This window comes from Lycorma delicatula, chromosome 13 (genome assembly GCF_047948215.1).
Source record: "Lycorma delicatula isolate Av1 chromosome 13, ASM4794821v1, whole genome shotgun sequence".
NCBI classification, from domain to species: Eukaryota; Metazoa; Arthropoda; class Insecta; order Hemiptera; family Fulgoridae; genus Lycorma; species Lycorma delicatula.
The window spans coordinates 25,904,134-25,916,337 of NC_134467.1; the positions used below are offsets into that span (position 1 = coordinate 25,904,134).

General features: G+C 30.1%; 1 protein-coding gene across 1 annotated transcript in view; it reads left to right on the top strand.

Moving 5' to 3' along the window:
• LOC142334043 (uncharacterized) overlaps nucleotides 1–12,204 on the top strand; it is a 30,776-nt gene that overhangs the window by 16,459 nt on the left and 2,113 nt on the right. Inside the window, exons 4-6 of the mRNA XM_075381710.1 lie at nucleotides 2,274–2,408; nucleotides 5,634–5,745; nucleotides 10,620–10,709. Coding sequence (XP_075237825.1) covers nucleotides 2,274–2,408; nucleotides 5,634–5,745; nucleotides 10,620–10,709 — 337 coding nt within the window. The remainder of the gene's footprint in view (nucleotides 1–2,273; nucleotides 2,409–5,633; nucleotides 5,746–10,619; nucleotides 10,710–12,204) is intronic.

A 12,204-nucleotide genomic window follows, 5' to 3' on the forward strand; every position in this document is an offset into this window, starting at 1 on the left:
GCTGTAAATTATGTTCTTCATCATGTTCGCCACCTGTAATATCTCTCAGAAAATGAGAATCACTATCAGCTTAATCATTTAAAAGTTCAATTACATCACTGTCATTTACTCGTGATGATCATGCTATATTGAACTAATAAATATCACTTACATTATCTAATTGTTATATCAGTAACATTGTAAAACACTAGTAAGTAATTCAAATAATAACAAGAAGGTAGTAGTTTACTCACATAAAAAATTACTGAAGGGAGATTGTTGTAAACAACTCTGTTAGTTATTATTTATGTACATCACAGCCTCAGACACAAACAGTTGGAAGTATAAATATTACTGAAAATTACATGAAAATAATAGCAAAATTATAAAAGCAATAAATAACACAAAGAAATAAAACTAACTGAAATGCAACTTATGGAACAACAAGAACAATGAAAAAAAATATATAGTAACAGCTGATCATAACGATACAAAACAAGACATATAGAATAGGGAAAATACGCTACTAGCACTTCACCATCTTTCTTTTGTCCAGGTAAAAAATATTCATTTCATGGTTTTTTTTCCCTGGAAATGTGAGATATTTTGAAACTCTTTCTTGGAGTAAATATTCTTTGTAGTCTTCATGTATTATTTTCATTTCTTCTCTAAATCTTTCAGTTTGTCCGGTTCAGGGGTTATTAGTTTTTAGATTTTTAAAGAGTGTAAATACCCTGTTAGGGTTCATTCTTTGTAGCGAACGCAGAAGGCGATTCTTCTTTTTTTGATTAAATCCGATATTTTCTCCATGTTCATGTAAAGTTCATTATGTATCTTCTTTTCTGTCTTTGATGGGCTGTAAGATTTTTCTTTTGAGTATTCTTTGTTTTTTTTTGTTTTTTTTTTGGAATTTATCGATTAGAAATTTATTGTCAAATGTCAGACGTTCAGCTTCTGATCAAATGACTACACATAGTTTAGCAATCAGTGATATTAATTTTTTACTTCAGGTGTTCTTAGTTAATTGATAGGCTAGTTCCATTTTACTGATTTTTAACTTAATGGCTTTTTTTTCAGATATGTTGACTTCAATCATTTCTCCAATATATTTGAATATTTCAGTTTCGTTAATTTCCTGTATGCTGTATTAATTTTTAAACAGCTGATTATATATCTATAAGAAATTTTTTAGAGTTACATGGTAATATAGTAATAATCATTAAGAAATTTAGAAAAATATGGTGTATATTTGTTATTCTGAATAATATTCATAATTTATACACACTTTAACAAAGATAGAAAAATTATGCAAAATATAAAAATATTAGATAGCATTTTATAATCATTTACTATTTATTAATCTTTATTTCTACAGTAACAACAGGCTTACAGTTACTGATAGATGGTAATGAATTTTTTAGCTTATGGAACATGATGTGCGTGACTGGGATTCAAACCCAGTAACTCCTGATGAAAGATTGAGATGTTGCAACTCTGCCGCAGAGATTGGCAGGAAACAATGACTATGATAATAAAACAGTTACAATCATTTATTCTTGACCTGTATGCTGACTGGTAGGGATTGATTTTTTTTTACTGTCGGTAGCAAGAATGAAACGTTTATTATGCCTATATATATTCCTGTATAAAGTATATCAAATCTTGACACTCCCTCCAAAAGTCAGTTCGAGTTTTTAAGATACAAAATTGGAATGTTAGATCATTATCTAGTGCTTACATTATGAAAATTTGATCTTTGCTAAAAAAATTGTCACTTATTCTTAAAAGATAACAATATATCCTCTAAACTGAACTAGACAACAGTACTGCTTTCATTTAACTTAACACAATACTTCATCTTACAAGAAAGGGCTTATTGTACTTCTGATTTCTGAACTATTTGAAAAATCTTCCCATTCCCATCAGTTTATTTAAAATACATTAAATAATTTTCTTTTTACGGAAATAACATTCCTTTGTTGATAAAATTTTCACCCTCTGAATTGTGAATTATCTTTTTGTAATTTTTTATGTTTTTATATTTACCTCAACATTGTTTCATGTGTTTTGTATAAACAATTAATATATACTTTAATCACATCTATTTTTTATCTTATAATTTTTTTTTTTGTATTAATATTTTATTTATTTTATGATGATGTGATATATATAATATTAAGTTGTCAGAATAAAAAAAATTATTTATTGAATATTAGTTTTTATATTTTGTTAGGGTTTTGCTATATATATATATATATATATATATATATATTATATTATTTTGTTTTTTTAAGGAATCTGAGATCTCATTGAATGACGAAGTTTCATCACAGCTTAATTGTAATATAAAAACCAGTGAACTTCAAATACATGATAAGTATTTACACACAGTGAAGATAGAAGAAGAGATAGGATTTTATCAGAGTCATGTAAGTTGTATTATTATTATTATGTATTGTAACAAACATGATTTGTCTTGTGAGTTTCATTGCTGTGTATATATGTATATTTAGTTCTGTTTAATTAATACAGACTTATTTAGGTATCACCGGGTTGGTTCCAAATCAGCTGATTTGGAAGTCGAGAGTTACAGCGTTCAAGCCTTAGTAAAGCCAGTTATTTTTACACGGATTTAAATACTAGATCGTGGATACCGGTGTTCTTTGGTGGTTGGGTTTCAATTAACCACACATCTCAGGAATGGTCCAACTGAGAATGTACAAGACTACACTTCATTTACACTCATACATATCATCCTCATTCATCCTCTGAAGTATATTATCTAAACGGTAGTTACCGGAGGCTAAACAGGAAAAAAAAGAAAGACTTATTTAGGTGTGTGCGAATGATAAATGGTTAATGTGTTTATTTTAACTTGTTGAAAGAGTTTACGTTTTAGTATGTTCTAGGTAATTTGTTATTAATTGCATTTGGTTGTCATATTTCAATGTTTTTCAGGCAAGCGATTTAAAACCGACTCGATACAGATTAAACACATTTGTGACAAAGTTTTATTTATGAAATGAAAATAAAATTTAATTCTGTATTTACATTAGGAAAACTTAATATTTACCAAATTTTTCAAAACATATTCAATGTGAGCACCCTGTGCAGTTGATGTGGCAATGCTAAAGTAATCATATTGAGAGTCGCCTGATTCAAAATGTTGTCAATGACCTTAGTTTTTTATTGTGAACGTTTGCCTTCAGTTATCGATAGTATAGTAGTTCGATTTATAAACTATAATCCTTTAAATAACCTAAAGGAAAAAAATTGCGCTTAGATAAATCTGGGGAACAATTAGGCTACTATCCTCTACTCACAGTAAAAGTTGCGTGAAAGTGTGCTAATGAATTGTTTTATGTGCAACAGATTGTTTCTTCATCTTGTTGGAATTAGCTGTAGTTTTTTCACAATCTGTCTGTTAATCAATAGTAGTAGAATTCTTTGAAAATTGCACAGAACACTTTTGTATTGACAGTACAGTAAAAAAAGGTTGCCTCCCCCCCCCCTCGATCATTATACGATTACCAGAGCAGCACACTGTACACTGATTTTCTCATCATGAAAACTCAAACATATGAGAATTTTCATTCACTACCCTAGATAAATGAAACCGTGCTTCATTTGACAAAAAATATAATATCGGATCTATCTGTTTTTGAGAACCTATCTTCATTAATTGAGATGTTTCAGTTTGTTCTCATAAGTTGTTACGTGGTACAATTAAAATCGTGAAGAATTTTAAAGAAATATGTGCATTTTACTCTGCTCATTGTGATAACTAATTTATAAATCTTTTGGACAGACAGAATTTCTTTGAATATCGGCTGTGACTTCTGGATTCTTAATGGAAGGTCATCTATTTCATTTCATAATTTGAAATCAACCCCCATTGTATGCCATTTTGTAACCAAATTGTATATGCTACTCTTTGCTGGGATACTGGCATTCAGAAATTTTTCGGCAAATATTTTATGTATTCCTTGAAAGGATTCCAAAACACTGAATAGCTAGTGGACCCGTTTCTTGATCCATCAATTTTTTTTTTTAAGAAAAACACAACTCCAGGAACAAGATTTATTGCACTGTTGCACGAGTAGTTCACAACTGACAACAGTAGATTGGAGTAGTTACATACATGATCAATAATGATGCTAATAGAAACATTGTTAATGGTGACACTCAAATAACTGCTTTTTCAGTTTGGTTTTTAAGTAGTTCACCCTTTGTATGTGAATATATATATATATATATAAATGAAAAAAAAAAATATATATATATATTTACCAAAGACAAAAGTAAAACTTAGCTTTCCACCAACAGTACAGATCCTACAATATTTCTTATTTTCTCAGTGCTTCTCCAATTTTTACATTAATAGCCATTTCAAGGGTTTCTGTCATAATTGGTTAAACTTTTTTTAATTAACCAATGATGAGTGAAACCCTCGAATGCACTGTTAATGAAAAAATTGGAGAAGCAAAGATACAAGATAAAAAATGTTTTTGGATTCTGTACTGTTGGGGGATAGCTAAGACAAAAGTTAACTTTTGTCTTTGATATAATTAGTACTGAGAAAGATATGAACAAATATAATGAAAAAAGTAATTAATTTTACTAAATTAAATATATATTTACATATTAACGTTTTTGTGTTGCAAAAGGATTAATCAGATATATCAATTTTAATACATTAATGAAAAGGTACACACCATAAAAGTGCTAATTTGTAAGAATTTAAAAAAGTAAGCAGTAAGTGTAATTTTTATTTTATTTATTATTCTCTAATCCTAATCTTATATATTAATAGTATAGAATTATATTATTGTAATTATATATTGCAAATAAGTTTGCATAGTTTGATCATATATATATATATATATATATATATACTGTAATCTTCTACAGGGTATCAGGACTAAAAATATCCAAAAGTACAGCTTATAAGAGAACCATTTAATATAATTTAATAATTTTTTTTTAATAAACACAGCAACTAGTTTTAATGTAGGTTATTTTGCTTGGGGTTTTATTACAAGTTGTAACAAACAAAAGTTTGAGATTTGGATGATTTAAAACAAAAAATTGTCTTCAGCAGATGGCTAAACAATAATCTAGAGTTAGATTATTGTTTAGCCATCTGCCGAGCTATAAAAGGTGCATACATTGAAGTTGACTAACCTAACTTCAATGTGTGCACCTTTTATAGCTCGGCAGATGTCTAGACGATAATCTAACTCTCCAGGTTAGATTATTGATACCTTCAACAATTTTTTGTTTTAAGTCATTCAGATCTCAAATTTTTGTTCATTATAACCTTTAATAAAACCCCAAGCAAAAAATTCCAAAGGGGTAAAAAAAAAATTCCATGTGACCTCATCCGATCCAATATCTGGGGAAGCATTGTTCAGCAACATGGTAACATCTCTGTAAAAGTGTGATGGAGCAGCATCGTGTTGGAAACTGATTCCTGCAGGGAACTGAGGAATAGCAACGTTCTCGAGCATGTCAAGGTACATGTCCCTGCAGCAGTGGGTTCCATGAAAAATCAGACCGATGATGCCATTTTTGTTCCATCATAATCAGACATTGACTTTTGATTTGTCCCTTTCATTTTCAATTGTAATTATTAGTTATTTTTAATTTTACAGGTTACTATCGATAAAGGAACCATCAAAGAAAGTACCAAGAATTGTATTACTTGTAAGAGACACGTAAATAATTCTCTACGTGATGGAGTTATAAAAGAAAAATCCATTGAATGTAAGTGTGCATATGATGATGTAACGACAGAAGAAAATTTAATCGAGAATATAAGTAGTGAAAACAAGTTACCTATCCAGAAAGAAAAGAAGTTGGTTTGTGAATATTGCAATGAAAGATTCAGATGCAAATGTTACCTAAAGAGGGACATTAACTTTCAGGCTAAAGAGAAAAATAATAATAGTAATTTTTGTCAAAAGTCTTTTATTCATGATAATGATTTAAATACGCACCTTGTTATACATAATGCAGAGAAAAGTTATATTTGTAACTTTTGTCAGAAGTCTTTTAGCCATAGTTCTAATTTAAAGTCACATTTAAAAATTCATACAAAAGAAAAGAGTTGTGTTTGTAACTTCTGCCAAAAGGTTTTGATTCGTCCTTCTAGTTTAAAGAAACATCTTAATATTCATACAAAAGAGAAAATCTATGTTTGCAACTTTTGTCAAAAGTCATTTAATCGTAAAGAAAATTTAAAGACACACCTTAATATTCATACCAAAGAGAAAAATTATGTTTGTAACTTTTGTCAGAAGTCTTTTAATCAAAGTTCTACTTTAAAATTACATTTAAATATTCATACTAAGGAGAAAAATTATATTTGTAACTTTTGTCAAAAGTCATTTAATTTTGAAAAAAGTTTAAAGACACATCTTAATATTCATTCAAAAGAGAAAAATTATGTTTGTAATTTTTGTCAGAAGTCTTTTAATTCAAGCTTTACTTTAAAATTACATTTAAATATTCATACTAAGGAGAAAACTTATATTTGTACCTTTTGTCAGAAGTCTTTTAATCGAAGTTCTACTTTAAAATTGCATTTAAATATCCACACTAAGGAGAAAAATTATATTTGTAATTTTTGTCAAAAGTCATTTAATTGTAAAGACAGTTTAAAGCCACATCTTAATATTCATACAAAAGAGAAAAATTATATTTGTAACTTTTGTCAAAGGTCTTTTAGTCAAAGTTATAATTTAAAATCACATTTAAATATTCATACTAAAGAGAAAAGTTATGTTTGTAACTTCTGCCAAAAAGTTTTGAACTGTCCTTCTAGTCTAAAGAAACATCTTAATATTCATACAAAAGAGAAAAATTATGTTTGTAACTTTTGTCAGAAGTCTTTTAATCAAAATTCTACTTTAAAATTACATTTAAATATTCATACAAAAGAGAAAAGTTATGTTTGTAATTTCTGCCAAAAGGTTTTTAATCGTCTTTTTAATTTAAAGAAGCATATTAATTTACACACTAAAGAGAAAAACTGTTTGTAATGTTTGTCAAAAATCTTTTAACGAGAGTTATACTTTATAAAGACATTTTAATAATATCCATATTAGAGTTTGACCTTTAAAAATTTTACATTAAGAAATTTGATTAACCTTTAAGAAGTATTCAATTTTAAAAAAAATTAGTAACACCATTCTGGAACATCCTACTTCAAAACAAACAAAATGAGGAAGACCGTTCTGAAACGGCCTAAGTGAACCTTTATTGAAAAGGTATTATTTCAGATGGTACAGGGTACTTTTATTTGTAAGAAATAATGCATTGTTACTATAACCAATGATGAGATTGTTTAGATAGAATTTGACTGCATTGTGCACAGTTGCAGACGGTGGAGAGTAAATACAACGAGCCAGAGCGATTGAGACAGACTGCATGTGTCAGCTATCACTTGATTCTTGGCACCTGTCACATTTGCTGTTAACTCATATAGGCGCGAAATCTCCTGTTTGTTCATTCAGTCTGCTTCAATACATATGTTTGCAACTGAGCCTTGTAATTCTTTCCATTCTATATAGTTCTTATTTTCTTCGTATTAAACTTGTAGTCAAGAAAAACCTAAAAAATGAACTCAGCTTCAACGATTACACGGACTGCTTAGATGATGCCGACCATGAAGTATACAATACTCAGTTATGAAGTCAAAATGCAATTCTAAAATTCAGCTTCTGAAATATTCATATTTCATTGCTAGTTCGATTCTCACTTGCCTCAGCACTAGGGTGTTTATCTAGTTCTTATCTCACCCACCATAGCGGTAGGAAGCAAAGATGAAGGCATCCACTAAATATACATGTTATGCAATCAACGTACAGTATAAATACTAGAGCTTGACGTCCGATCATTTGATGTACAACCGACGAGTTATCATATACTACAACAATAACTAGAGTCTATTTCTGACGACGTAACAGATGATTAATTATGTCAGAAATATTATCAAATTTCACCGTTAATTAAAACAAGAAAATATTTATTCGATAAAGGAAGAAAATTTTATGTTTCACTTCTGCAGTTGGTATGATTCATTGTGAATTAAATCAGGCAATATTAAATTATTATGAATGGACTGTCAATATAATACTTATGAACTATAAAAAAAAACTATATTGTATGAAAGTTAGTAAATAAATGGTTGTAACTAAATAATACATTCATTATCTTGTTTATTTAATCATACCTATCTCGAACTACTTATACCTATATACCTATCTCGAGTCTGTTAGTACTTACTAATGGTGTAATGGATGCCGTCATAATGTGCAGCCACACCTCATTTGAGTGCCTGCACATAAAGCTTTTGAACTGCTGACTCGTGGAACCAGTATGGAGGCTGTAACCATATCTGATACAGCTGTGGTTACAGCCAATACCATGGATGAAAGCGGAAACATTAAGGTATTCTTGGTCAACGTACCCTTTATACAACCTATACTGTGTAGACAGTTGTGGCTGGTGTCAGTGTGAAGGTACAATGACAACAGCTGTTGTGACGAGGCAGTCACAGCCGAAATGGATAGACATAAAACTGTTACGTATCCAGACGACAACAAGTCATTGTACAGGTACAGACCCAATCCATTGTTATGGCTGCATGGTGGCAGCAACTGCCGGACCTTCAGCCAAACCACATCATGCTGATAATCTCTGCAATAAACTCAGACCACTAAATCATCAAAACCTTGGCAAAAGGCATCTCTCAGCATTGTTCTTGCCTCAGTCAGGAGCCACCAATGCAAATGTCACATGTAATATTCCCATCGTTGTATTACAACTATTTAAAAACAAAACCAATAAGACCGTCCACGGTAATTTCTTGGTCAGCTCTCTCAATAATACGCCTGGTACCCTGTCTGGGTCTGGGCTCTTTTTTGGGTTGATGTGGGTGATCACCCATTGTTTACGCCAGTGCGTAAAGTTGTTTTATTCCAATAAATTCAAGGTTATGGTTGAGTCTTGTAGTCATTACAGGCTTAAGCCACCAGGTTGGTCTAGTGGTGAACGTGTCTTCCCAAATCAGCTGATTTGGAAGTCGAGAGTTCCAGCGTTCAAGTCCTAGTAAAGCCAGCTATTTTTACACGGATTTGAATACTAGATCGTGGATACCGGTGTTCTTTGGTGGTTGGGTTTCAATTAACCACACATCTCAGGTATGGTCGAACTGAGAATGTACAAGACTACACTTCATTCATCCTCTGAAGTATTATCTAAATGGTAGTTACCGGAAGCTAAACAGGAAAAAGAAAGAAGTCATTACAGGCTTGGTAAATTAATTTTGTTTTTTGTAAGGTTTATCTTGTGCACTTTTAAAATAGGTTGTTGGTTTGTTGTTTTCGTTATCAATTTCTCTCGGGCTCCAGTTTGACTTACTGTTGCATCATCATATTGGTGACAGCGTATTTCTATCACGCTTTATTTATTGCTGTTTAGTCTTAATATATATATATATATTAGTGTTAAGTGTTTTTTATTCTCACCAATTTCAATGTTGTCATAGTTCCTGGAAGTCTAATTCTCTTTGTCTGCCCTGATGTCATTTCTTCAACTTGTGAGTATTCGGAAATTATTTTATCAGTCTTACATATTTCTTTAGTGGTCTGCTTGCTTGTAAATTATTTTTGTTTTGTCTTCGTTCCCGAATTCCACACGTTTTCTCTAATCATTCTTATACTAACACTTAGAGACTACTCTTGTTGTCAACACACACACACTCTTCTGTCCATTGCTTTGTTCGCTTCCCCTAACTTCTCACCACGCCTGCTTTGTTCATTCTAGTTCAGATTTTCATGTTGTTTGGATGCACGGGCTGGACCAGCTAGCGATTCTTTCTCTCTCGCTTAATGTGTTAATACTCTCGTCGTCTTCGTGCCTTCATAAACGTTGTGGTAATTCTCAGTCATCATATTCTCTTGTTGTTTCTACTCGTCAGTGTTTTGTGAATTTATAAATTTCCATGTTTGTTTTGCCTCGTTTCTTTGTGAAGTTAATTTTCAAATTCAGTAGATATCGTCTAGTATTGAAAGTGGTTCAGTTACTACAAACCTGCACAAACCTTCTGCATCTTATCGATGCAGAATCTCTCCAAACTCGTTACTACAAATCTGAGACGCTCCGTATTACTCAATTTCTAAACAAAGTTTTACCTCTGTATTTTTTGATACGCCATTGCAGACTACGCCAAGGATAAACTGTATGTATTCATGTGTACTTTCATTCACTAGTTCATCTTTTACAAATTTGTGTGATTAAGGCAATTTAAAATTATTCATCATTTATTATGTTAAACAGTCATGTTGTTATTAGCAAAATTAGTGAAATACTCAACTAATTGTACTTTATGAATTTGAAATTCAAGATTGGTTTATAAACCATTTTTCACTCAAGTATAGTCATGCAAGTTGGCTTAGATAAAGGTTATGTTATTATTTTTCATGTGTAGCATATTTTATGTGCTATTAATGCCAACTATTGTTTTTATCAAATCTACTTGTAATTAAATACTACTTCAGAATTATAAAAAATATGTGTCACAAGCATTAATGAACATGAATGTGTTGGTTAATAACATTTTATGTACATTTCAGCGTCTTTCAAGAATGTTTTCTATTGTACTCCATTGACTCTTGTAACTGCACAACCTTTTGATTTCATTTGGAAAATAATAATTTTAATGAGTCAGTTATAGTCATTTGACAATAATTATTTATAATTTTGTTTCTTTGTTTATTTTAAGTACTAAAATTTGTTTTTCAAACTTTTTATATTTCACATAATTTCTATGTTTTAGATTCTTGCTGTTGTTAATAATTTTAATCAATGTTAAATATTGTTTTGCTCAATCAAGTATATTATTTTTACAAATTAGAAAGAAGAAGTCATAATATGAGAATGGCTAAGAAACTCAAATATTTTTCAAGAAAGCTTGGAAATAAAGCTCTTTTTATATGATTACTTCACAATTTGATTATATTGTAATTAACTCCTTTTTATACTGGAATTATTGTAGTTTATTTTTCTAAGTTAATGACATTTGTTCATTGCTAATTTTCATTATTACAGAATATGTCAGTAATACAACAGTTTTCCAGTTACACTATGTGCATTGATGTTATGTTTATAAGTATATAATTGTAAAAACAAAGGTGTTTTAAGTTCTCTTGTTTTCAGACTTTGTTAAATTGTAGATTTTCAAAATGATTTATTTTGAAAAATGTATATTTATGTATTTCTCATTTAATATTATATTATAATTCAGCTGATATTTCTTGTATAAGTTCTGTTTAGGATTAAGTTAAGTTTATTTTGTAATTTCATTTAATTTTTTTAAGGTTATGATTTAAGAAAAAGTTTAGTTGTTTTTTTTCTAATTAAAGTACAATTTCTTTTGGCAAATACAAGCTATGTGTCATTTTATTTTTGTTAATTTTACCCAACACCCATTGCAATTCATCTATGGAAAATCTTCTCTTGTCAAAATCTATTTAACCACTAGTCGCTTTCTTCAGTAATAGCTTTGTAATCACTTGTGCGACTGATGACATCACTGCAGCAAGTGAATCAGTAGGTCACCTCTCACAAGCAGTAGCGTACACCACTACTTATTCGGTAATGTTTTGATACGGTGTGACATGTTATTGTTTATGAACAGTTACTCATTACACCTGAACAATACAAACATTTTTCGTTTAACTTTATGTAAGGTGAATGAATGTATGGATGGTCTGATAGTGAACAATGGTCTAATAAAAATAAAAGTACATGTTTCACCCTCTGAATAAATGTCCCCTTGTTATACTCGATGGAATTCAGATTCTACAAAATACTTTGGAATTCATCTTGACAAGACGCTCACATTTGCAAAACAGTAACAACTTAGTACCAAATTTTGTCAATGGTACTGGATTCTTATTGAAACTGAAAATTATCTCTGAACAAGTTAATTATTTACAAAGTCATCCCTAATCTGATCTGGACTTATGGCAGCCAGTTAGTGGTAATGTTAACAAAAAACAGCATAATTATATTACATTTTCAATACAAAGTATTACACACCACTGAATTGTCTTTGTACATTACAAATAACAATGTACATGACACAATACACCAACAATCATAAAAGAAATTTCAATGTATTAATCAAAACTAAATAATTATGCAAATGTTCTTACA